At 41.0% G+C, this 26,826-nt stretch overlaps 2 protein-coding genes across 3 annotated transcripts; one reads left to right on the top strand and one right to left on the bottom strand.

Moving 5' to 3' along the window:
- The first annotated feature begins 11,599 nt into the window (after nucleotides 1–11,599).
- On the top strand, nucleotides 11,600–13,252 carry irx7 (iroquois homeobox 7). Its single transcript, XM_033629619.2, has 2 exons — nucleotides 11,600–11,897; nucleotides 12,225–13,252. The coding sequence occupies exons 1-2, from the start codon at nucleotides 11,682–11,684 to the stop codon at nucleotides 13,002–13,004; spliced, it is 996 nt and encodes a 331-aa protein (XP_033485510.1). The 5' UTR covers nucleotides 11,600–11,681; the 3' UTR covers nucleotides 13,005–13,252.
- A 1,406-nt stretch (nucleotides 13,253–14,658) lies between these two features.
- cd40 (CD40 molecule, TNF receptor superfamily member 5) lies at nucleotides 14,659–25,339 on the bottom strand. 2 transcript variants are annotated; one of them, XM_033629620.2, is made up of 9 exons: nucleotides 25,183–25,339; nucleotides 24,555–24,630; nucleotides 22,464–22,589; nucleotides 22,218–22,364; nucleotides 22,032–22,125; nucleotides 18,722–18,780; nucleotides 18,164–18,259; nucleotides 18,046–18,068; nucleotides 14,659–15,348 (listed from the first exon to the last, which is right to left on the bottom strand). In XM_033629620.2, exons 1-9 carry the CDS (start codon nucleotides 25,255–25,257, stop codon nucleotides 15,067–15,069), a joined length of 978 nt encoding a protein of 325 aa, XP_033485511.1. In that variant the 5' UTR covers nucleotides 25,258–25,339; the 3' UTR covers nucleotides 14,659–15,066. The 2 variants fall into 2 exon arrangements, with proteins under 2 accessions (XP_033485511.1, XP_033485512.1); XM_033629621.2 differs by having other exon boundaries at nucleotides 18,052–18,068.
- Nucleotides 25,340–26,826: the final 1,487 nt, after the last annotated feature.

The following is a 26,826-nucleotide window of genomic DNA, read 5'->3' as shown; positions in this document are numbered from 1 at the left end:
ACTTATTTCACCCCTTCTGTTGTTGGGGGGCTACCTTGTATCTGGTGCATGTATGAGTAGGGCCTGTGGCTACACACACGAGGGCTGTGAGAGTGTGTGTGCGCATGTATATGTGTGTGTTTGTGTGTGAGTGAGTCAGGGGGGTGGAGTGACTGTTTCAATAGCACGCTGACTCTAATGAAAAGCATTGAGGGGTGCATACTGCTGTGTAACTGATTCCTCTCTCTGAAGAGATTAGGCGCTACATTGTTGGTTCAGTTGCTCATTTCCATGAGAGCACAGCCTCCCACCAGCGGCTGCTTGGCTTTGTTATTTTGAGTTGGAAAACACAGAGCCCAATGTCCCGGGCTTCCTTGTTACCATTGTTTCACAAATAGGCCAAAATGTAGATGTCACGTCACAGATGCCCAATAACCTCATTAGCTGCTCTCTGTGAGGCTTTACACTAAATAATAGATGCATGAACTTCACTTTGTTCAACTGCTAAAAAAAACATGGAAAAATGTGTTTCACTGGAAATATAACAATTTTAATAAGGTCAAAATTTTAGATAAAGAATACATAGGGATGTGTTTGCAATGAAAACTACGGTGGAGAAACTGCAGCATGTTTATAGGGTAAAAAAAGTTTACGCTTGACTTTATAGCCACCTCTTAAGCATTGGTAAGCACACTTCTAACACACTATAATGTCGCTGTAAGCAGATATAAGTGTTTGTTAATGTATTAGTCAACAGCTAGAACTCCTCCAGTGGGCACCTGTAAGTTGAGGCTGATATATAAAAGGATAATGAATGGCAATCTAGTCAAACACAGTTATAATAAAATAAAATGTGTTCGTAGCACAGGGGTCGGCAACCTCTATGATCATAAGAGCCATTTTTTGACCTTAAACAGTTCAAACAAATCTGCCTGGAGCCACAAAACATATTTGAGCTCTATAATTCAGATAACACAGCCTGTATAGCCTACATTAGTCCGTCAACATTACTAAAAGATTTAAATCTGCGCCCTCTGCAGTGGGCTACTTATGATTATTTGGTAACTTTGCAGCGTTTGTGGTGAAAGCAAATGTCCACATAGTATTACATTTTTCAATTTGTCTTCAAGAATTTTACTTAAAAAAAATATATATATATTTGGAATCCATAGCTAGTTGCGGAGTCTCAAGACGAGCCACAGCTATTGAGGTTTGGCAGAATTTATAGGAGAAGGCACCATGATGTAAGCGTACATTTTTATTGACGAAATGGTAAAACATTTTTATGCAGTGTGTATGCTACACATTTTTACCACTGGAGAATGGGATAATTTCTTTAGGCCTACAACAATGATAAATGACAATTAAAATGTAAATAAATAAATAAATAAATAAATGTCATTCATTCAATTATTAAATATTACAGTCTTTGCAAAAATGCTGTTCAATGTGGACCCCTGTTACTTTAATTCATCAAGAATTATGATAGAGAATTCATCCATTTTTGGATTCTTCGTTCACTTGGGGCATGCAAGAAAAAAACGTTTTTTCCCCTGGATTCAGCCTAACACAGGGTGAGTAACTGAAATACATATGATCATTTGGGGGCTGACATATTCCTTTAAATAAAAAATCTTGGCATTTATCTTTCAAATACAATCAAATCTTTTACCATTAACACTGCACAGATAAGCCATGTACAAACAATTTTCTGTAGTCGTCTGCAGCTCGGGTCAATAATTCCACCTTGTTCTAAGACAGAGGTAGGAAACCTCTCCAGTTGCTCCATGTGAACAAAAAGTCACATGGAGCAACTGGAGAGGTTTCCTACCTCTGTCTTAGAACAAGGTGGAATTATTGACCCGAGCTGCAGACGATTACAAAAAATTGTTTGTATACGGCTTATCAGCGCTAAATAGGGGTGCAGTGTTACTGATAAAGGATTTGATTGTATTTGAAAGATAAATGCCAAGATTTTTTATTTAAAGGAAAACTTCAGCTCACAAATGATCATTTGTATTTCAGTTACTCACCCTGTGTTAGGCTGAATCCAGGGAGAAAAAAAATGTTTTTCCCGCATGCCTCAAGTGAACGAAGAATCCAAAAATGGGTGAATTCTTTATGATAATTCTTGATGAATTAAAGTTATAGGGGTCCACATTTTACAAACTCTCACACAACTCGTGCAGTATAATCCAAGTCTCATTTATCCAGACCTATGATCAATGCTTCTGAATACTGAGGCTTCTCAGTACGGTTTTAGAATATGCATTTTTGCATAAACAATTTCATGCATGGATGCATAGTGCACCTGTGTTAATGCAGAAGTGTTTTAAATATTATGGTTTTAGCAAAAATGCATGTGTTTGGAAAATACTGAGCATTCGAGTGGATAAATGAGACTTGGATTATACTGCAGGAGTCGTGTGAGAGTTTGTAACAAGAGGTAGGGGTGTAAATCACCAGCTTCATCACGATACGAATTATATCGATTTGTATGGATGACGATTCGACGTTTGCCGATATCATAAAATCTGTCGCGATATGATTTCGATTCTATTCAATTCAGGAGCCTGCGATCGATATGACGTGATATCATATGCCCATCTAACACAATCATTTACATCAACTCACAAAAACAACTAGAATATGATTTGACCATTTTATTTCTGAGCTCTTCCAGGTATCAGGCATTTAAATGAAAAACAGTATTCTTCTGTAACAAAAAATAATAAAAATAGACCTGTTCACTAAAGTCTCACATTTCTCATGTTTAAGTGAATTTCAAAATAAAGGTGTATCTTGAAGATGACGATATGGATCGATGTTTTCATTTTGCATCGATATAATCTGATCGTTAATCAATTAATCGATGTATCGATGTGGATCGATGTATCGTTACACCCCTAAACAGGGGTGGAACTGAGTTATTGTTTTGCAAGTCCAAGTAAGTCTCAAGTCTACGTTGTCAAGTCCCAAGTCCTAAAATTTGAGTTTCGAGTAGGGTTGCAACGGTATGAGATTTTCACAGTACGATAACCGTCTCAGAAAATATTGCGATTTCACGGTATCAAGGTATGAAGAGTTATTGTTGGTTTAACAAACATTTTATTACTTCAGTTGAAACCATATTGTTAATGGAAGTATGTGTAAAAAGTCTCCCCTTTGAAAATAAAAAAAATAACAAAAACAAAAATGATAACTATCAACTTTATTATCATGGTATACCATAAACAGGTATATCACTGCAGCCCTTGTTTTGAGTCCTAAACAAGTCATAATGTGCTCTAATGCTATTTTAACAAAAGTGTAACAATATGTTACATTTACAAAAATTCTGAATGCTTCTTAAGAAATTGTATTTATTTGTTAAAACAAGTGCGACTGGACTTAATCATAAAAAACAGTGCTAACATTACACTTTCACAGCATATAGCACCATTGTCTATGACCAAGACTGAATACATTTTGTTGTATTTAACTCATCTCATATTGGGAAAAAAATCTCAAACTGGCTTCTGAGAAGGAATCAAGCATTTTCAAATCAAAAGGCTCAAGTCCAAGAGAAGTCACGAGTCACTGGTGCTAAAGTACAAGACAAGTTGCAAGTCTTTTTTTTTATTTTGTCGAGTTTAACATCATCAAATTTGTGACTTGAGTTTACACCTTGTTGATAAATTAATGTTTTGATTTAGTTTTGTTGTTAAACACAGTCCCCCATGACTTCAATTCATCACCAGTTTTCTGTTTTTGGATTCTTCCTTCAACATGGAGGCATGTAATTCAGCATTATCAGAGGTGACTAATTGTTTTACAAATGGACATTTTGGGGGGTGAAGAAGTATTCTAAAATGGCCTCCCTGCTTTTATTAAAATCTACACACAGCTTGCAGAAGAGGTGGAGAAAGGAGATGCAGCAAGATACTAAAGTTACTGAGTCACTGAGTGCTGCTGGAGCACTAAGGAACAATCTGTGAGGCTACGCCCTCGACTCACGTTCAGAGAAACCTGCAGCTGATGTGTAGAAACAGAGCGCAGCGAGCGAACAAGCTGATCTGCAACAACGAGCACACCGGGGAGGCAGCTCTGACCGGGCTCCAGCAAACTGGGCCGGGGCTGAGGCCGAGGGATCCCGGGGGCCCCAGCACCCACCCACCGGGGCCTGACACAGGGACACAACCTGCAGCACCACCAGCTGTCACACAGACCATCACAGGCCCAACCAATGCCGCCTGTCACTCACCCAGCGGAGGGCCGTCAATCAGGCTGCACCCAGGAGGGAGCTGGGAGGCGGGCCACTGTCCGGCCCTCAACAAAGACATACTTACATTTGCAAGCGGTTTCAGCGCCACGACTATTTTGAAAGAATGATAGAGTGGTCCTGATAAGAGTAATGACAAAGGACAAAGAGTGGAGGGGGCGTCTGGGGAAGAGGGGGTCAGATAGTAAAGAGGTGGGAGAGCTTGATAACATTCACACTTTGCTTACATCTCTCCATTTGTGTTGGTGCCCCAGGAAAATCTCATTAGGGCGCTCTGGTTGGAGACCATTATGTTTCTGTTGTCACTGGTTCTCTGTGATTCTCACTATGGAAATTATGTCTCTTAAACTGGATCTTGAAAATGGTCTTTGATGGGGTTTGAGCTGTGGCTCTATAATAAAAGTTTTTTTTTATTAGCTTTGTTCATTGATTTTTTTTCCTACACAAACTGACAATAACGTTAAAGGTCCAGTGTGTAGTGTTCAGGGGGATATATTGGCAAAAATGTCATGTAATCAGTATAATTAATAATAAGGAGTGTGTTTTCTTCAGTGTATCATCATCATCACATTCTCAGGCCCGGTTTAGACGACAACGTTTTCTCTAAAAACGGAAAAGTCTGTCCTTTGCGTTTTATAAAACTTCTGCATTTATATGACGACATTATTGAAACGATCTCCGTTCACACGGAGCTGCAAAATCTACTGGAAATGCTGTAGTATGCACGTCTACACTTTGGCTATGGTTAGACGTCTACCAAATTTTCACTGACAGCCCAAATTCAGCCGTGACTTAGCCTAGACGTCAGGTCTTCATGTAGACGGCTATTAGACATTTTTTAAACCAAAAAATGCTTGCTGGTGGAGTTGCTACAGTAACAGATCTACACTTCACTTCAAATCAACAGGGTGAGCAGCACAAACAGAGCTCGCCATTGTTGTTGTGACAGTCGGCATGCCTAGTGACTGGAAGCGTAATGTGCATGCGCGAAAAGTCGCCGTTTTCAGGGGAACTGCATATTGCAAGTTTACATGACAACGGAGACGCTGCCGTTTCCAAAAAGTTGCACTCTGGAACCCGTTTTCAGAACGTTGCGCTTTCAGGCACCCAAAACACCGCTGTCGTGTAAACAATCGGCCAAAGCGCAACTAAAGTTTACCGTTTTCAGTTGAAATCGTTGTCGTATAAACGGGGCCTCACTCCCAGCTCGTCACATATCGGCTCTTCGTCAGTGGGCTTTCACGTCTACATATTACACACTAGGTTTCCTGGATTTGCTGTATTTGCTGTATAAGTTCTGGGACACCGTGTCAATTCACTCCTGTTACATGAACTGTGTCTTATCAAAATACGCTTCCCACCTTTGCACCTCTTGTCTTAACTTTTGCTATTTTTAATTGTGATTTTTTTTTTTAAACTGAAATCATTTTGTAATTATTTTTACCTTTTGTGTCTTTTTTTCTTTTACTCTTTTGTTGTAAATATGTGTCCTTTATTATGTTTTATATTTTATTTCTCTGTAAAACACTTTGAATTGCCCTGCTGTATGAAAAGTGCTGAACAAATAAAGCTGCCTTGCTTCTGTTTTCACAGGAAATGTACAGTTTCTGTCCGTTAGATGCACTCGCTCTTTTTCATAATAAACTCACGTTGGTAAAACACCTCGTACTGACGTTTATTTTGTTGTGCAACAAATGCACGTGGTTAAGTTTAGGAAAAAAAAAACATCATGGTTTTACTCAACATTCATACGGAAAGGGAACACTGGCCTCCCCTCCTGCCCCCCTATAAGGACTGTCCAGCAACTTAAATAACGTTGTTGTCTGGCGGTGTTTGGAACTGACGCTGTCCTGCAGCATTATGAATGGACACCACCCAGCAGCGTATCCTATGGCTGCAGAAGGATGTCTTTTTCTGTAGGCATGAGTTAGTGGAATCAATGAGAAACCATTCTCAATCCGGCCTCGTCGCATATTGACGTTTGGTCCTAGACTTTCTACGTCGAGATATGACGTGGAAAGTACCCTGGGTGTGTTTGTTGGTCATGTTCTGGGACACTGTGTCAAGTTCTGCCTGTTACATGCACTGTCTGTTTTTAAAAATACACTTCCGTGTTCACAGTAAATGTACTGTTTACATACAGTCTCAAAATAAATGCGCTGTATCGGTACACCACTACGAATTGACTTCAAACTTCAACAACAAACGCACGTGGTTATGTTTTGCCAACACTTGCACGTGGTTGGATTTAGGAAAGAAGAACAGAGTTTGGCTTTTCAATCTTACAGGAAGTAAGGCCACTGCCTTAACTTTTGTTGTTGTCCCATAGCGTTTCCCCTGATGTCACCGGGAACTGACAAACAATTACGGCGACAGGCCGAATAGCATGTCGGCATGAAGGAACAGCGTTACTCATCAGTTTCTGACACCAAGTCACTGACCAAGCGCTGGTTTTCGACGACTTCGGAGTTTTCCATACCTCAGAAAGAGACATTTATATCTACATAAGGAGCAGGTCTTCATCCATGGAGTCCGCCATTTTGCACTGTGTTCCTAGAGTAGCCCAGAACGGACAATCCAAACAAAGATCTAGACAGGGCTATTCCTATTTTTGCGATTGTGTTGGCCACCATCATTAGCAGCCCCTCTGCAATGAGCACCGTCTGAAAAACACTTTTATTTATTTTTTTATGTAAAACTACTTCATTCAGTGTTTTTACTGATTTAACTCACAGAATCTGTTTATTTCGAAGCGGAAGAGACCGTTGTGGATAACTTGGCTCCTGATCATCTGCATCTTATGTTATTAGAGAAAAAGGTGAGCACAGATTAGCAGGAGCTGGGATAGCGGCTTGTTCCTGACTAGATTGAACTGACTGGTGACATGAAACTACTTTATTAAGTGTTTTACCAGTTTAAATCACCTGGTTCTTTTGATTTGGGGAGGAACAGACCTCTGTGGATAATTCAGCTCCCAGTAAAAACCTCCTGAATAATGAACATTGAGGGAATTCTAACCAGGAGAAGTTTCAGCAGGTTGCAATCTGCAATCCTCACCACTAGATGCCACTAAATCCCCCTAAATCTTACACACTGGACCTTTAAAGTGCTTGTGAAAAACCTTGTCATGTTATCGTAGAGCTAGAAAAACAATAGAATACATACTTCACATATTACAGTAAGCATCGTAACCTCAACCTTCGGGTCAGAATAAAAATAGCTACAAATATATTTAAAGAAAACATATTGTAAATACTCAGTTTCCATCTTTTTCTTTAGCTTCAATATGTTGAAGTTTCCTCCTCTGGCTCAGTTTCTATGAGCATCTGTCAACTTTCTCCCCTCTGAGTTATCTGCTGCAGTAAAAATAAACTAACAAGCAGTAGGTGTTGAAGACTGTGTGGATTCTCTACAGGCTTTTGTTGTGTTGTTCACACCTACCTATGAGCCATTCTAATTGCATGTTTAGTCCCTTTGTCGGCTCGCAGGTAGGGGATTGCCTGTAATTGAGGTCACACCTAAACCTTTTGTCCCGACCTGCTCATTAGACCCTCGCTCTGTCGTTCTGCAAAAGCAGGCCCTCACCTAACTGTCTGTGTAGACATTTATAAAGTGGAATATGCAGAGGAGCCGTAGATAAAGGAAGCACTGTTTCAGTACAGAGAAACGACTCCGGTGTTATCACAGATAGTTTCATCCTCTCTCCTATCTTGTGCTGTATCTCTTTGAGGACAATCGTCTTCCATTTGGTGTCTCCCCTCTCCTGTAAACGACCGACATCCTAATGGCAAACAGCCAGACTCGACCTATCGGAGCAGGACCAACACCTGCATTGTGGCCGAGCTGCCAAAAGAGGAAGAGAATGAAAAGAGGTTCTACGAGGAGGACAAAGGCCGCTGCCCTGAGCTGTTTGTGTTGTGAGATGTAGGCTACTGATGCCATAAGCCTCCTTCTCCTCGGCCCATTGTTGCTCTTGTTCAAATTTGCTTTAGGTTCTGTGGACCCCACCCAAATGAATTCCTCCTTTCCCTCCACCTTCACCACTTTTTATCTGCAGCTTCCCCCAGTATCTCTCTTTCTCTCGTATGATATTGGAAACACCTCTTAAGATAACATAAAACAAAACAGCAGCAGTATAAACACTTATTTTCATTATCAATTAATCTGACGAGTATCTGCGTGACTAATCAGTTAAACTTTTGGTCGACAGAGGGTCAAAAAATACGGCAAAATAAGCTCAAATTTCATCTTCAATTGTCTTCTTTTTGTCTCCAACCCCCCCAAATATTCACTTTATTATAATATAAATGACAGCAGCAGCACAATCTCCCATTAGAGGAGCTGAAACTTGATAATGTGCAAAATGTATTTGCTGTTAAAGCTTTAAAAAAATAAGACAGGATCTATTATTCAATTTAAAATAGCTGCAGATTATTTCCCTGTTAATCAACTAATCGTTTCAAGTCCGCAGCATCTCCTCCTGAATCACTCAGAAGTTCTCTGATGATGCACTTAAAGAGATTCAAGAGGCTTCGTTTTCACTTCTGCAGTTATGTAACAGACATATAGAGAATCTGAACAAGGTTTCACTCTGAATTGACCTACGGTGCACACAGTGCAAATGAATAAGCATAAATAAGGAAGTCAAAGAGAATAAGAGAGGTGACACAAAAATAGTGCAAAGATACATGATAATACTGACATCATTAGAAATCACACTATATTATATTATATGGCTCCAAATGACAGTAATCTAAAATATATTAAAACAGATTAACACCTCAAGGAGATCAATTCCTCTGCTGCATTTAGTGAAGTGGTTTTGTTGTAGAAGATAGGGCTGTATGATATTAAATAATTTAATTTTTTAAAATTATTATTATTAAATTATTATAATCATACTGTGATTATTTTTGACAGATTTAAGAGTCATGATTTTAGTTGGAATGATTATTTTAGCATTTTATTTTCATTAAAAAAAATAATAAAACAATTAAAATAATCTGAGTTTTTCTGGAGTCTGTAACAAACAAGCATGTTCCCTTACTGCAGGAATATGTCCTCTAGACCAGGACGCTGGGTAATGACACATTTTATCTTATCGAAAAGTTGCAGCTCCCATGATTTAGGTATTGCACTTGGCCATTTTGTGATTTTAATAATATTTTGCTAAATTGTGCTGCTCCAGTAAAAGTGAACGTAAATCTGCAGATGAGTGGAAAAATTAAATAAATTAAATAATTATAATTAAATAATAATAATTAATTTTTTTGATTTTTGTAACCTGCACAATTTTCTTTCTGTGAGCGAAAAAGGTAGGGATTAATCCAAATTAATTTTTAATCGTATCATATCATTATTTGGAGGATTTGCATTTTCAGTTTTTACAATAGATTTACTTCAGATTTTTCTTCAACGCAGTTTCATACAGGGTAACACAGCTCATCTGCACCAAAACCAACAACATTATAACCTTCATGAAGCCTCTGTTGTATTAGACTGCATCAGTTTCAGCTACAGTAGGTGTTCCTAATAAACTGGCGACTGAGTTTAAATTCTTAGTGAGCATAAATCTGCTGCAACATACAAATCAATACACTACATTGCATAGCTGGATTTTTTTCTCCGCAAGTTTTTTATGTTTTAAGTACTTGAAAAAAAGAAACCCCAGACTGCTGCTGTAACATTATATAAAGCCAGACTGATGCACATGCTTATTTTTTTGAATAATGTGTTAATGTGAACCCTAAATATAACAAATCGAAAGCATATGAGTTCATAAAAACCACAGCTTCCTCATACACGCAGGTGTTAACACCTAGAGCCATGTCTTCAAAATGAGTAACAAAGTCTGTGAGACATAACAGTAAAGAAAACGAGAGCACGTCTCAGTGATTCTGAGTCAGCTTAAAGAACAATCAGATTTTAAAGGAGTTTCATCGAAAGCAAATGAAGAAAGAAGGAGCTTGTTCAGGGTAAATGAAAGCTAATAAAACATGAGTCAAGTGAAGGGTTACAGCTCGCAGGATTTTAAATATAAAACTGGACATCTACATTTGGTGAAAAAATGAAACCAGAGCATAAATAGAAACGTTTTTAAACACTTTCATCCTTCAAACCTTTCTCACCACTTCATAACAGCACTGCTCTCACCACCAACACTACACCTCCTAATGCTGTTAATATAATAATGAGAATTATGCAAGATAAGAGAAGAGCACTCCCTGCAACCCAAACACGGCCTGAGCTGATACTGTGGCTCTTTTGAAGGACATGAGGAGAGAGGGGGGGGGCAGTGGAATAAGAAGTGTAATCTTCTCCTCTTATCTGCAACAACCCCCCTCCACACACACACACACACACACACACACACACACACACACACACATTAGCATCTGTTATCTCACAATTATCATATACATTAGTCAACACCTGTTTCACTTAACATCGTTTAATTAGGGCCATTGAAACGTTGCGCTTCACTCAAAACAAAACCATCCGACATGTAAAAGGCCAGGTTGTTGTGGTTAACTCAATAAATTAACAAATAAAAAAAGCTGTGGCTCTGAGGCCTGTGAGCCAAAGGGATTTATTTGTATTGGTTATATTCAATTTCTTAATCACTGAATCAAAGAAATGCAAGTTTACTTTGGAGAAAGGCACAAATCTTGACACTTTTACGCGTGCGTAAAACTCATTTTTACTTGTTCATTCGCGCGTTTTAATGCTATTGAGATAATAATTAATTCAATTCACAAAAACTGCAGATGTGTAGGCGATGAAGTGTCACAGCAGCGACTGGCGGGATGATGTTAACTGAATTCAGGCAAGTTTCTAAGCTGTCCGCCGATCAGTGCCAGACACGAGAAGTGTTAAATTCGTCATAAAAATACATCAAACTGCTGCGAGCTTCCTTATCATCAACACTAGATAAGAGGTCAAATAAAAACGAAATAAAAAAGAAAATGGAGAGCACCATGTCGCCAAGAAACTTGCTTTTTGAGCTGTGACATGTAAAAATAAAGTTTTATTTTGTGCTGTTATAAAAATTAAACTATATTCTGTGACAAAAATGTTGATTGTTGGAGCTCAGGGTTAATTCCACGAGTCTTTCTTCACCTCTCCACAGAACAGGCTGCATTTGAATTGAAACTTCAGTTCTCTTCAAACAAGAAAATAAAATCCGTGTTGCGATAAGTAGCGCATATTCAGCCTCTCCACCAAAACGCTAAAAGGAACAGCGGAGAGCTTCTTTGATGGGATTTGTTGCCAGTGAAAGCTGTGGGTCTTTTGAACGGAGCTGTCAGTCACCACCAGTGGGACCTCCCCTCCCTCCCTCCTTCCTCCCCCCCACAAACACACGCTGGCAGCTGGCTGTGTATAAATAGATCCAGGAGAGTTGGGTTGACACTCAAACTCGAGGAGCTGGGACGCAGGGAAGATGCCCGCATCGCAAACTGGACTTGGCAGCTTTTTCTTGGAGCGTAACGTCAGCATGCCGACTGGATATCAGATCCCGGTGCTGGGGTGCCCGCCGGTGCAACAGCAGCAGGCTCAGCATCTGGCAGCGATGGCAGCTGGAGTTCCAATAACGTACTCAGGACTACAGGGATACAACTTCATCCCTTATCCACATCACAGGCACATCACACACATGGTGAGTTGAGAATTCACAGAGTAATTTAAACATTAGTAAAATCTAAAATGCCTCATGGAGAAAGACCACGACCTACTTTAACCAAAAAATGTGCGTAAAATCTGATCTTAAGAAGCCGAATTGATTCTCAGGAGGTTTTATTCTCACTGCTAAGTTATAATGAAGTTATATTAGACCACAAAGTCTCATGAGTCCAGAAGGATTCCTCTTAATTGTCTGTAAACACTCGCTAAAGTGTGCGCTCAGGGTCAAGGATCGCCAAATGCGTGCGTAATTGCGCACAATCCCCCTTTTCTCGCGCTCACGTTCCTCCTATCTGTTTTCCAGAGCAACGGTTTCGACTTGAAGGCCGCCTCTCCCTATCATCACGCGCTCCTGGCTCGTGGAGGGGCGTTCTACCCACCGTACCGCCCCGGAGCAGCCGAGGACCCCGGCAGGGTCGCCAAAGTAGCCACGCGGGAGAGCACCGGAGCGCTGAAGGCCTGGTTAAACGAGCACCTGAAGAACCCGTATCCCACCAAGGGCGAGAAGATCATGCTCGCCATCATCACCAAAATGAGCCTGACGCAGGTGTCCACCTGGTTCGCCAACGCGCGGCGCCGCCTGAAGAAGGAGAACAGGGTGAGCTGGGCGTGTAAGGGCAAATCAGATGAAGAGGAGGATGATGAGCAGGAGGGGGAGAGCGACGATGCAGACAGCTCCATGCAGAACTGTCACCTGGATGAGGCGGACGAGGAGGAGCCGCAAAGTGACCGCGCAGACACAGATGAGCGCGTCGCGGAGAGCGCGTTGGAGAGCTCTGCGTCTGTGGAGGCGCGTTTGGAGATGCCGCAGCAGCCGAGCAGCCAGCAGGAGGACAGAGGACTTGCACTTGTCAAGAAGGTTGAAAAGAGTGACTCTGACCACACACTGTCCGCTCTGGAGAGCAAAGAAAACATCAGCAGCCAGAAACCCAAAATCTGGTCTTTGGCTGAGACCGCCACCTCAGAGACTGTGAGGAAACCTCTGGACAGTTTTTACCACCCGGCCGGGAAACTGTGGGCAGAGTGGGCCTCCAGGAACGGACTGTTTGTTCCGCCATGTTACACCACTCCTGAAATAGTCTAAGCGGGTGTTTGGACACAAATTCAAAGACTCTTAATTCTTCCACATCTTTTTGCACTTTAAACTTTCAAACCTCAGGGATTCAGTTGGTCCTGAAGTTTGCAGTGAAATGAAAATTGAGACCAAAGACTGGAACGTGTTACTGTAAATAAATGTAGATGTATTTTTCCACCACCGACGTGTAAATTATGTTTTCTTTGTCTATTCATGAAGAAATATTTTTGCTTAAATAAAGTTCAGCGGAATCCTGACGTGTTGTGTAGTTGTGCTGTGTTTAAATATAGACAGTTTACTCTGCACAAATACACACACAGCTTTGTTTCCTTAATTGCTGCACAGAAGGAAGAATTTTCCTCCCATGTAAGATTTAAATGAGACGTCATCATCATGCAAATTGTTTGAGTACAAAGAGACCATTGTGTTTACTTTGCATATCAAACTCAGGTCTACTAAATCCTCCCAAACAGGTTTTAAGTCAGCTTGTTGCTGCCACTACACTCTGAAAAATGTCAGACCTTAAATATCTCAAATTCCTGTCTGACTGTGAGTTGACTCAGGTGATTATTTCAGCCATTTTCTCCTCAGGTGCAATATAAAAATAACTTTACATTAGACAGCAGCAGCAGGCCCACGGCTCCGTTAAAGTCTAGTAGTTACTCGTGATTCTTCACCATCAATCGCACAGGTTTCCATGTAAATTCAAAGAGCTGTACCTCCATTAATCCGGGGATAATGAGAGTCCCTGCAGCGCTGCTGCCTTGTCTCCAGGCTTCACCTCTGCATGTAAATCTCTACAAACAGGAACACACAGAAGGCAGATTAGCTCTTATCTTGGCCTCTTCTCTCACAGCAAACACATGAAGACAGTAGAATATGTCATGAAACTTCAAGATGTTAAAACTGTCTCATTTTAATTTGTGCGTTCACAGAGCTACTTAATGACACTATTATGCTCCTTATAATTCATGTTTTAGAGAATATAACTCAGCAGTGTGGCTGTCATCTGAACTTTCAGTGGTCTACAGTGGACCTGCAGCACCCCCTTGAGGCTTTTCGAGTAACTACAGCACAGTTTATCCCATTACACCAGCTGTTTCCAGTCAGTGAAAGCGACAGGTGTACACCGGTGTTTGCAAATCATCATAACTCAGTCAAATCAGCACACAAATACACGACACATATATTTTTAGATTCACTGTGACTTACTATTTCCGGGGATACCATTATCTCTGATGTCAACCGCATATAAACGTCCTTAAATCCGCTTGGAAAAGCATAAACGCTCCTCTTCTCAGCTGCAGAACTCCCTTGAGAATCTTCATGGTTTTACGGTTTCTCTCATATCAAAGTAATTCAGTAACAACTGTCCAAATATCAATGGGTTCAATGCAAACAGGAAGTGCTTGTGGTTAATTCGGCATACTTTTAATGCTGCTACTTAACCAAAGTAGACACAAACATAAGCAAAAACGACCGGACTCAAATTGACGCTCGCAAAACAACCTCCCTGGATCCATGGGGGACATTATACTTCCTCTTTGTATCCCCCAAAGCATCATGGGAACTGTCTTGATTTTTTTCGAAGGGGCACAGGTGTCAGACTTTGAAAACCTAAGCATTACACAGTAACATTGACAGGAAACAGACACTTCCATGGTTTAACATTTACGTAACACACATTTTAATGCAAATAAAATGCTTTAAAATTACATTCTATGCACAATCATTATCATCATAACACACTTCTGGAGCAAATATATACACAATTGTTTTGTAAACAGTTGAAACAGAGGTTGATAACATCAAAATACAATACAGGCCTAAACACACAATGAAAACTGAGGCCACAGTTTATAGAAATGCTACCAACCCCCAAGCTAATGACTTCACATATGTAGTATGTTAGACTCTCCCACTATTGTTACACTACAGTTACATTATTTCAACACACAATCTAGATTTAGTTAATGACTATATACATTTAGGGGGAGAATTATGTACAAGAGAAGCATGGGGCGACGACACACAACAGTCACACTCACAGTCACACTATCAGCAGCGGTTCTCAGTCTGTAAAGGTCTCTGTTTGGGATTCCTGTCGGGAGACGATTGCTGATTTCCCGATCTCCTCAGCCACAACGTTTCCCAGTTCAGTGCGACCTATTGCTGACATCTCCTGGTGCGGCTCGTGCTCGTTTTCCTCCGGTGGCCCCGCGCCACCCTCTTCCGGTAAGGACTGAGGGAACGTGGACTCTTCCTCGATGGGATTATCTGGCTGCATCATCGGCACTGTGGTTTCTTTCAGCGGCTCCTTCTCGTGTTCTCCCATGCAGGATTCAACACAAATCTGCAATAAGTAAAATAGTGTTAAAATGCAGAATTACACAATATAACATTTACTTTTTTTAGATTATTATTTTTATGGCTTTTTTGTGCCTTTATTAGACGGGATAGGCTGAGACAGAGGGGTCGACATGGGGCCACGGGTGGGAACTGAGCCCATGGTTGCTGCAGCAAGGACATGGCCTTTCACATGGGGCGTCTGCTTCACCAGGAGAGCTACCAGGCGCCCCCAAAGTAACTACTTAAACTGTTGGAATGACAGAGGTTAAAGGGACAGTTCACCCTAAAATCAAAAATACACATTTTTCCTCTTGAGGCTCATTTAAACTTCCTTTATGTACAAAACTACATCGGTTTTAAATGTGAACATCACTGCCCTCATTATTCCACACATCCTTTACGTTGCCATAAATACAGCAGATAAATGACACTAGGGGGCGGAGTCAAAAGTTTGAAACAACGATAAACGACGGAATGGTGGAGGAGGTCGTAATAATGCACCTTTAAGAGGAGAGCGCTGTCGATGGCAGAGGTCAGGGAGGTCATTACATTGATGCTGACACTAATTTCACTATGTTATTATGTGTTACTGATTCATTATGTTCCACCATTATTTAAATTTCTTCGTCGTCCCCAAAGCATAAATGAGCCCTTATCTGTAGTGCTATTTATCAGTCTAGATTATTTTGGTGTGAGCTGCAGAGTGTTGGAGATGTTGGCTGTAGAGATGTCTGCCTTCTCTCCAATATAATGGAACTAGATGGCACTCAGCTTGTGGTGCTCAAAGTGGCAAAAAATACATTTGAAAAACTCAACATCAATGTTTGTTTCCAGAAATCATGACCTGGTTACGCAAGATAATCCACAGACCTTGTTGTGAGCAGTGTCATGTAGGAACTGTTTTCTATCTACCAAACTACACCTGCACAGCGTATCACTGCACAGAAAGAAGCGTGTATAAAGTGTTTATAAACATCACAACATGAATTTAAATTTTTTTTAAAAAAAAGTTGCCGTGAAATCAAACATTTCAGGCTACAACAATCACCCCAACAACCGGCAAAATCCAGAGGCCTGTACTATGAAGCCATTTCAACTCACCCAGGATATCTTTTCGCTCTCTGGTTTGACTAACCCATCACATTGTCTGTCTAAATAACCGGTCCTACAAAGCTGGTTATCAACTAGTTCAGTTAACTCTAACTTTTCCTATGCAGCCACGTGTGTTCATGTGAAAGAGGCGGGGGTGTTAGTTACGAGCAACATCATCAGAACCATGAATGAAGTAGGCTACTTCATATGATGTAAGATGAAACGGTACTGAAAGTGTCTGCGACTGTGAGACAGTGAAATGTCTGTGGTGTAAACTATAGTCTGTAATCTTAAAACGGAAAATGTTGAATGATTAAAATTACCATCCAAAAATTCACATTCAGCTGAGACTTACATTACATGTAGGCATCACCAAGCTATATGTGACATTAGTGTAGAGTATTTTTTGCTATTTAGTTGGATGATAATGAAACTTAAAACACTTAAAAGTGATGCTAGACTGTTTCTTTAATGTAACGCAGCCGGACATAACCTTTGCCGTTATGACGTGCTGCTGGTAGGCGGGACGGCACTTATCACTGCGGTATGATATACTGCTGGACGGGGTCATGTTGAAACGCTGCTGATAACGACATAATATAAGGAGCAGGAAAGTCCATATAGGGTGGTAGGAGGGGCGGTGGATGGGTTCCACAAACCCTGGACTTTCACCCAGGAGCCGAGTGTTCGCTTGTTGTCTCATGTTACTGAGCTGCAGTGATGGAATCAGAGTGTAAAACAGCAGCACAGCCACTGTGGACTAAATACTTTGCATAAGTTAAAATCATGTGTTTAGTGTGTAAACGATCTCTGTGTTAAAACCAGTGGAAGCGAGCCCTGTACAATGAAATGATTCTATGGAGACTCCGAAATTTTGTCCATGGATGCTTTTTCTTCAGTGACTTGACTGGTCAGAGATCGGGTGTCGATATAACCTACTGTACCACAGTGATTTATCCTGGTAATAAGAGAAGAAGTAACCTCGCTAACTCCAAATCCTGCTTCATAGCACAGGCCTCTGGAGGGGCTGACTGTTTACAGAGTATTACTCTTTACTTCAGTTTACTACAGTCTAGTGTTGCACGGTATACCGGTACTAAAATAGTACCGCGGTACTAGAGTATTCCAAACGGTACTATACTGCGTTTGGAAAATACCGGTACTTTTTAAATTGATTCAATTCATTAATTTATTTAATTCATTTATGCACACATACGCCTTCCTTGTTCCTATTGGAGCACAGATTGCACAAGTGGTGTGTATGACAACACCTGTATCAACATTTGCAGCTGGCACACGTGAAAAAAGGCAAGAGAAAGTCTGCCTCGCAAAGGGAGACATCACGAGACAACACCAACTTGGTGGAACATTTGAGTTACCAAACCGTGACGTCCGTACCGATGTACTTACTGAACCATGATTTTTTTTGGTACTGTTACACCCCTACTATTTATTGTTCTAAAGGTTTGTATCCAAAAGGACTTTTCCTTAGGAAAAGTACCGAAAAGTATTGAAATTCATATTGGTATCGGTACCGAAACAAAGATTTTGGTATCGTGACAACACTACTACAGTCATCAAAAAAAAGAAGGACTTAAATCAGATTTACCTTTACCTTTTGCGATGCATCTCCTGAAAAGAAGAAAAAACAGAGAACATGAGTACACTGAGTGGATTACTGAAACTTTAACTCATTAAACATGGAGAGCATTCAGAGCACAGCGTACCTTGGCATCGCCAATACGTCAATCCAAGTGCGAGAAGAATCAAAATCACAGGAATCACAAGACAGATCACCAGGATATGCTTCCGTGGGGTTCTCTCTGCAGGAGAGGAAAAAGAAAACAGTTAACCACATATTGATGTCCAATAATAAGACAGGATACTCAGATAAGGAATTCAGACAGATCTCAGCTATGACAGGAAATGGGTTTAGAGCATGACACTGAACAAAACTATCTGTCACACATTTGCATTTTAGCAGAGGAAGCACACATAAGAAGGTGTGAAGATGTTCAGCAGGTCCATACCAACTTTACTGATAACAAAAAGTTGTTTTGTAGCCGTTAAAACACAGCAGCATCTACACACAAATGTAATATAAACACTGTGTAGGTGAAATCTGTTAATCCCGCAGTGAAAACCACAGACCAACAAAGATTTGTGTGTTGTACCATCTCATCGCCTCCACAGTTTCGTTTTGAGCAAGACGCCACAAACCACACAGCTGCAGAGGGCGGGAGAGCTACAAGTGAGAAACTTTCATCAGCCTACAGAGAACTCACCACAGATGTTGTCAGACACGCCTGTTCCACTCTTTTGGATTTGGTATCCATTCACACATCTGCAAAGAATTTCACAGTGTTAAAGGATAATTCCTGGTTTCTCATCCTGATCGAACGATTCAGATTCAGGTGATTACTTGTCCTGAAATGTCCAACAAGAGGTCAGCAGTTTACTAATGTTAATGTTAGATTAGTCAGAATATAACATGTCATTTTGTTGGTATACATTGGCAGCAATTAAAAATAGTAACTGGTTTAGGGCCACTATGAGCATTAAGAACAGCCTCACTGCTCCTTGGCATAGATTCTCCAAGTCTTTAGGGACTGTTCGTTATTGGTGGTGCAAAAAGAAAGAGAGGCATGTCAATAATTTTTTAAGCACTGGGGAGGGTCTTATATTTTCAGTGTTAGCTTAGAGTAGGGGCATATAGCTTTAAATGGTTGTATTCTTTTATTTTACCACAGATTTTTAAAGAAAACATGCCTACGTTGTCTTTAAAAATCCCCAAAATGACATCATTAATCACAGCCAGACACTGAAAACAGAAATTATCATTGGATTTTCAAATATCTCTCACAGTCTTTGATCACGTCATGTGCGACAAACGTATTTGGCAGAAAAAACATGATAAAAATAAAAACTTAAAATAGTGATTCTTTGTCAAAAGCACTTTATTCTACGTGTCTTATTTAAAATGAGGCCAAAAATCTATTTGCATGAACGACAAGAGTGAAAAACCTTAGTTTCTATCAATTCCTGTATTTCATTTTTAAATTTTAACTTTCAAACATTAAAGGGTAATTCACGGTGGAGGGAGGGTTGTGCATTTTCTGCCAGGCACTCAGGGAGGCTCAAGGAAAATATTTTTTATCTTCGGTGAGGGTCAAAATAAAATAAAAAAAAAATAAAAAAAATCTGTTATCTGTTTTTTTATTGATAAGTAAAGAACAGTCCCTTAGCCCAATCCCATTTCTCATTATTATCATTACCTCGTTTTCGTGTGCCACCCTACCCCTCAGAGCAGAGCTACAGGGGGCAGTGGATTAAAAAAAAAATCCCCTAAATGGAAAAACCCTACAAGACACGATACATCAACGACTACATTTATGTCATTTACATTTCTGTCACAGTGGGTTTTTTTTATCTAGTGGGGCTATATACATCATGTGACCTGTGTCACATGACCCCTATACGAGCTCTTAAATTGTACACTTCTTTCCAATACATTTTACACCCTGATGAAGACTCTCTGGTTCAAATGTGGTTTATCTTACTATATAATGAAGAAAACTCTGTCTGTGTGTCTGTTCCACGTTTTTCTCCTCACTGACTTGGTCAATCCATGTGAAATTTGGCACAGTGGTAGAGGGTCATGGGAGGATGCGAATGAAGCAATAGGTTCGTTCGAGATGAGCCAGGCCTGCGCAGATTCGATCACCGGCGATCGGCGCACAATGCATGCCGGTTAGTTTTGTGTCCGACTTCATCCCGACTTGCTCTGAGGTATTACAAAAGTGGACGGCAATAAAGCCGTGAGAGCGAGGCGGCCGCAGTTTTTAGAGCCAGGCACTGCAGTTGCTCTCCACCGACTGCACCGCCTGGCTCTCACCTGATCTAACAGCTGATTGGTTCAGATGCCGACTCAACAATATGACGTTCTAGATAAACTACTCATTTTTGTTGAATTCTAGAGATTAAGATTGTATTTGTCTGACCTGAAGGTTTATTCTGTGAACAGAAAACATGTTGTGTGACTGATGGTGAAAGCAAACTGATAAATGGGTCTGATCACTTTTTTAATGAATTGACATCATTCCGGACAGGATGTGTCACCGCCCCACGCTGCAGCCGCCTGCTCTCGTCTACTTTTCAGGCGAGGCGCAGTTCATCTCGAACGAGCCTAATATTACATCGATTGGCCAAAAGGGGGCGCTATAGCAACCAATTGAAATCGCAAACTTTGAATGGGCATATCTCATGCCCCGTATGTCGTAGAGACATGAAACTTTGCACAGAGATGCCTCTCCTCATGAGGAACACATTTGCCTCAAGAACCCATAACTTCCGGTTATATAGATTTTCCGCCTTTTTGATTTTTTTGAAAAACACTTAAAATCGATCTCTTCCTAGGAAGTTTGAGCGATCTGCATGAAACTGGGTGAACATAATCTAGGGACCAATATCTAAAGTTCCCTCTTGGCAAAAGTTGGAAAACTTACTAAAACTGAGCTTCTATAAGGCAATGAATATTGCGGAGGGCGTGGCTCATCACATAAAGGTGTATAACATCTCAAGGGTTTCACCGATCACCACGCAACTTTGTAGGCATATGACCACACATAATCTGAGGGGACCCCTCCATTATTGACCCCATCAAACAAAATGGGGGCGCTAGAGAGCTAATTTCTTATCTAGGCCTAACCGCCATATGGATTTTTACTAAACTTGGTAGATATGTAGAACAGGACGCCTCAAGGTGACTGGAGAAATTTAACTCTAATTGGCAACTGGGTGGCGCTATAACAACAGAAAAATGCTTAAAAATGGCTAAAATGCGACTGATCGCTGTGGCGCCCCCTGTGGACCAATGTTTTGTTTTTCTAATTTTTGGTATGACTAAGTCGTGGTATGGTATGCTGTACTCAATGGGTGTGGACTAGTTCATGTATTGGTAAAGGATTTTTAGTCAGAGAGCCTCAGATGCATTATTGGACTGCCTGCCTGTAATATGGACTTTTACACTGAGTGAGCTGGACAGTTGCTGTTTTAGTTTAAGTGACTCTTTGCCCCATCCTTGAGAAGCACCTGATTTTTTTTTTTTTTTTTTTTTTACACCTAAGTACACAGAGCCTTAACCCACTGCAGCACTCCCTATTTCTTCTTCATTTGTTATGTTTCATCCTTCAATTAATCAGGATTTGTCCTCTAATTTGTCATCTGTTTTAATGTCCAATGAGGATTTGGCTCTTTGCACGACACTTCGCAGGGGTTACATGAAAAGCTGAAGCTAAGGTTGAGTTAGCTGCCATTTTGAGGCTGAATGTAAATGTATGTCAAATGCAAAACAGGTATGTTTAGGTTTCAGTGCTTCAACTAAAACATCAAACAACATCTGACACCCTCTTCTCACACCTTTTTATGTATAATAAAATGAAACATTACGAAAGCCTTTTAGAAAGGACTGCCCGACAGTGCGCACCGTTATCCCCACCTGAATGTTTATTGTGTTGGGTCAAGGTTTTTTTGGTGCGTTTTCTGAGCACTGCCGCCTCAGTTCATATGTAAATATATTAGAGTTTCTACACTTACTGTGTCCACTTCTCACAGACACCGTCCCAGGAGGTGTTGTTGGAAAATGTGTCGTCTTTACATTCCTGACACTCGGTGTCATGAGCATGGTTGCCTGGAGAAGAGTGTGACAGCCAAATAAGATTCAGCATAAAATCAAAGTGGTCATTCTTTATATTCAGTGTAAATCTAAAAGACGAGTCGTACCTACGATTCGAGCCCCGTGTCCTGGCTCACAGGTTGTGTGTGGCACACAGGTTAAGCATTCTTCACTGGAGCAGTGGAATCCATATTTACACATGCAGGGGATTTCTTCCTTCTTGTTCTTACTGACGCGAACTTCAAAGTTTCTATCTAAAAGACGAATGGACAGAAGTTGTACACTGTGCTGCATCGAACAAAAGTCTTTAAATATAGCAATATATTGTTATTTAATTTGTCACAAGGTCTTACGTGGGTCACAGTATGGCTGAGGTTGACACCGGAGTTCAGCTGTGTATTTATCCTGATATTCATCCTCGCCACAGTCGACGCACCGAGGATCCAGACAAGAGTCAGACGACGACGACATTCTGGTCCCTGAAAAACAAAGTGTCACATTTATCTTACAAGTGTACTCTTCTTTAATGTTTTGTTTACTTCTTGGATTTTTCCCACAAGGAAATTCTGACCAATCAAGAGCAGCTTTCTCACACAAGGCATTTGATCTGGTCCGCTCGTAAATGCTGCCGTGAGAACACGAGCCAACTCTAGGCAATTATACTACTTTGGAACAAAATCAGTCCCTGATTCAGACCAAAGGAGACGGCCTTACACCTGCTTACCTCAGACCTGTTGTCCTTGTTTTTGGACACTCTAGTGGTAGTGAGACCACACTAATCCACTAATCCATGTAAAAACAAGATGGCAGCCATCCCTACCAAGTCTCACTGCAGCCGATCCCGACACAAAAGTGGACAAAACCTGATCACATTTTCAAGTCCCTGTCCGTACCAAGTATGGAGCGTGGACTGGTAGCTGGAGAGGTGCCAATTCGCATCCTGGACACTGCTGATGTGCTCTTGAGCAAGGCACTGAACCTCCAACTGCTCAGGACGCCTGTCCAAGGGCAGCCCCCTCGTTCTGACATCTCTCCATTTAATGCATGTAAAGGTCCTGTTTGTGTATGTGTGTGTATTTTGGGCCTATGTATGTATGTGACAACAGAGTGAGAAACATTGGATTTCCCCTCAGAGATAATTAAAGTATATCTTCCTCTACTTCTTCTTTTCAGACAAAGCACAAAATTCTGAATATTCTGTGCATGTAGTCAAAGATATAAAACACTGAAACAGGGCTAATCATCTCATTTGAGCAGCTGGAGCCACATTTCTTCCACACTGATTAATCAACTAATCTTCTCAGCCGGCTGGACGTAGCTTCATATTTAACAGACGCATATGAGAGAGGTATCGATCTTAGGCAATAAGTGTATTTCCCAAATTGCTGAATCATTCCTTCAACATGCTGTGGATGTCAGGATAGGGGAAGTGAAAGAGAAACAAATGAAGGAATAGAGGGAAGCTAAGTGAAAGCAAAAGTAAAATTGTACCAATTTCCTACATTTTATAAGTCAGTGAATGGGACACAACACCTTTAAAGGGATAGTTAAGATCATTTGAAGTGGGGTTGTGTGGGGTACTTATCCATAGACAGTATATTAGAAGCAGTAGATGTCAGTGGGCACTCCCCTGGTCTGGAGGAGCAGGCAATCTGCTGCTGTGGAGGGATCAGCTACAAAACCACCTTAAAAAAGTCCCACCAAAAAAAAAAAAAAAAACAGTTTCAGTTTAAGTGTATGCTCTACTGAGAGTATTTTCACTGCTTTACCTTTATGTCAGACAGTGATTTTCAACAGGAAAATGAAGCTGTTATATTGCTCTCTTCAAAGCCAGACTCCACTGAGAAAAACAACAATTTAACATCACTGAACACAGGAGCTGATGCTCTACCACTGCCTTGATCTGTTAGTTTTATTTGTGTTATTGTGTGACTTTGGCGTATAAAAAGGTTAGTTCAGATTCACCAAAGTCACACAATAACACAAACTAACTAACTGATTGAAGCAGAGGTAGAACAGCAGCTCACTTGTTCGGCAAGCTAAAATCACTGTTTTTCTCAAAGGAGTCTGGTGGATTTGACAAGAGCAGAGATGGAGAACTGAAGCTGTTAGTTGCTTCACCATTGAAATGGGCTGTCTGGCGGAAAGGTAAAGCAGTGGAAATACTGTCAATATAGTGTACACTTAGGTGGCTTAAATACTTTTTGTTGCCGACCCCTCCACAGCAGTACATCGCTTGGCTTTTGTGTCAGACTCCAGCCTGCTTCTCCATACAGGGGCCTGTCGAGTGACATCTACTGTATGTAATATGGATAAGTAACTCATACAACCTCACTTAAAAAAATCCAAACTATCCCTTTAACACAGACTGACAGTTTGCAATAAAAAATAACATGTTCCTGGATCAGTTTATACAAACACACTGTGTGTGTGTGTTGACATACCTGGACCACACATCTTGCAGCACTCTCCATCCTTCTCATACTGAGTCTGAGGGTCGCAGCGGGGCTGAGCAGCAGCCTGCAATACACCAAGTGTGAAACATAAATAAGAGGTAGTAAAACCTTTGACGCTCTGCGGTGATGGTGGTGGGGTTTCTTTCTCTCTCACGACTGATGCTTTACTTCCTCTCAGACCTGTCTGGTAGGGGCGTGGTGGAAAGTCCCAAACATTCACGAAGCTGTGAGCTGAAACTGAACGCCAGGTGCCTTTCGGTCTTTCTTGTACATTTCTTTTACTTGTAATTACATTATTTTGCATATGAAGATTCAGAAGAAGTCACTGCATCTGTGCGTATTTTCACTGCAGCGAGGAAAAGGAAAGTGAAAGCAACTTTTTACAAACGTGCTTTAACAGGGAGTAACCGTGAAATAAGATAAATAATATGCATTTTCCACCAGAATATCAGATTTAACTTCACTTCTGAGTAACTCGTGTGTACACTGGATTATAAATCGCATGAATTAAAGCCGAAAACCACAAGATTATATGACAGTGTGATCGCAGCTGCTTTGTTATCACCAGTTACAATCTGTCATTATTAAAACAAGAATCATGAATGATGTTACTCACCATTAACGCCCCCATTATCATCGGTAACAGCAGTAAAAGATACATCTTAGTGAGGCTAAGTTGTGTTGGCTGCATGTTTAGCCTCCGCTTCCACTGTCACAGTGTTTGTCACAGTGTTTGTCACTGCTGTGAGGTCCGCACCCTCCTATAACATGAGAGGGAGGAGCGTGCGAGGGTATTTCCTGTGTGAGCTCATGTGTTTGTCTTGACCATTTCTGCTAAATTATTCGTAACCTACAATCAGTTTGTTCCTAAAATATCCACAAGTAGCCTGTTACGCTGCCCATATGTCAAAACCCCAGCTCCAACCATGAAACCGTGTGGATGATTTACAGTAGAGGAACATTAGAGTCCAGTAAGTGAAGAAATACTCAGATATTATACTTCGGTGGAAGAAAAGTCACAGTGCACCACACAAGTACATCAAATGCAAGGAAAATATCTATTATAAGCAAAATACAGATAAAGTATTAAACTTATAAGTACTATTTATGATACGATGTTATGGAATTATTATTACTACTAATAATCTTTATTTATAAAGTGCAGTGGATCTTGTCCTCTGCTTGGAGGGTGAGGAGCTCCCAGATCTCACTGTCTCCCCAATTTATGGACATTTTTGGCAGCTGTTCTTCTTTGAGTTAGCTGCTAACTGCTGTTAGCTGCTTTTTGCCCTACTGGCGATGGGCCACACACATAACAAGTCATCAAAATGTCATGGGCTGTACCTTTTACACAGACGTCTTCTGTGCTGTCTCTATCTCCGTTGCCGACTTAAAGGGATAGTGCACCCAAAAATGAAAATTCAGCTATTATCTAATCACCCATATGCAGAGGGAGGCTCAGGTGAAGTTTTAGAGTCCTCACATCCCTTGCGGAGATGGGGCTAGCAACAAAACTCCACCTAATGCAGGCTTATGGCGCCCAGATTAAAAAGTCCAAAAAACGCATAACTGAAACTACAGAATATCTCCATACTGCTTGTCCGTAATGATCCAAGTGTCCTGAAGCCCCAACATAAAAAGCTGTTTGGAAAAACCTCATTTGAACTCTGTTTTTAGCCTCATTGTAGCCTGTAGCTCTGACTGCCTCTCTGTAGACCGCGCTCACGTGTGTGCACTTGGGCGAGACCGTGAGACATGGGCACCGCATTCATGTGTGTTCACTTCACCTGAGCCTCCCTCAGCATATGGGTGAGTAGATAATGGCTGAATTTTCATTTTTGGGCGCACTATCCTTTTGAGGGCCATTTCATAGTTGACGCACACAACACGAGCAAGCAACGCGAGCAATGCACTTCCTTTCATAGTCAACACATTAAAAGCTAGCAACGCGGGCGACACCTGAAATGAAATACATCGTTCACGCACTAGGGGGTAGCAGAGTCACCGGTACATTCCGGCTAGCTAGTACTGCTATTTTATTAGAGTGCAGGGCACTAGAACTGCCATGTAAATGGGGGTGTGCCCGTATGAGTTTGCAAACTTTTTCCTCCTCGCCCACCATATTTCATACCTGCTTCTTCTGTGAATAACACAAAGTGGTTAATTTCAAGCACGTTGCTTGCATTATCACCCCCGCTGGCAACGTATGGTATTACACGCGTCGCTGCATTGCGTAGCAAAAAAATGGACAACACATTCT

Source organism: Epinephelus lanceolatus, chromosome 8, assembly GCF_041903045.1.
Source record: "Epinephelus lanceolatus isolate andai-2023 chromosome 8, ASM4190304v1, whole genome shotgun sequence".
Lineage (NCBI taxonomy): Eukaryota > Metazoa > Chordata > Actinopteri > Perciformes > Serranidae > Epinephelus > Epinephelus lanceolatus.
Note: the sequence above shows the minus strand (reverse complement) of the source record. Positions and strands in the feature narration are given on the sequence as shown.

Bases quoted from the DNA above. Each gene is read 5' to 3' on its own strand.
- irx7 (XM_033629619.2), top strand. From the start codon at position 11,682: ATGCCCGCATCGCAAACTGGACTTGGCAGCTTTTTCTTGGAGCGTAAC. The intron at 11,898-12,224 runs GTGAGTTGAGAA...TCTGTTTTCCAG, and splicing joins ACAGGCACATCACACACATG to AGCAACGGTTTCGACTTGAA.
- cd40 (XM_033629620.2), bottom strand. From the start codon at position 25,257: ATGCAGCCAACACAACTTAGCCTCACTAAGATGTATCTTTTACTGCTG. The intron at 18,260-18,721 runs GTGAGTTCTCTG...CCTCTCCTGCAG, and splicing joins CGTGTCTGACAACATCTGTG to AGAGAACCCCACGGAAGCAT. The intron at 18,069-18,163 runs GTACGCTGTGCT...TCTTCTTTTCAG, and splicing joins GACGTATTGGCGATGCCAAG to GAGATGCATCGCAAAAGGTA.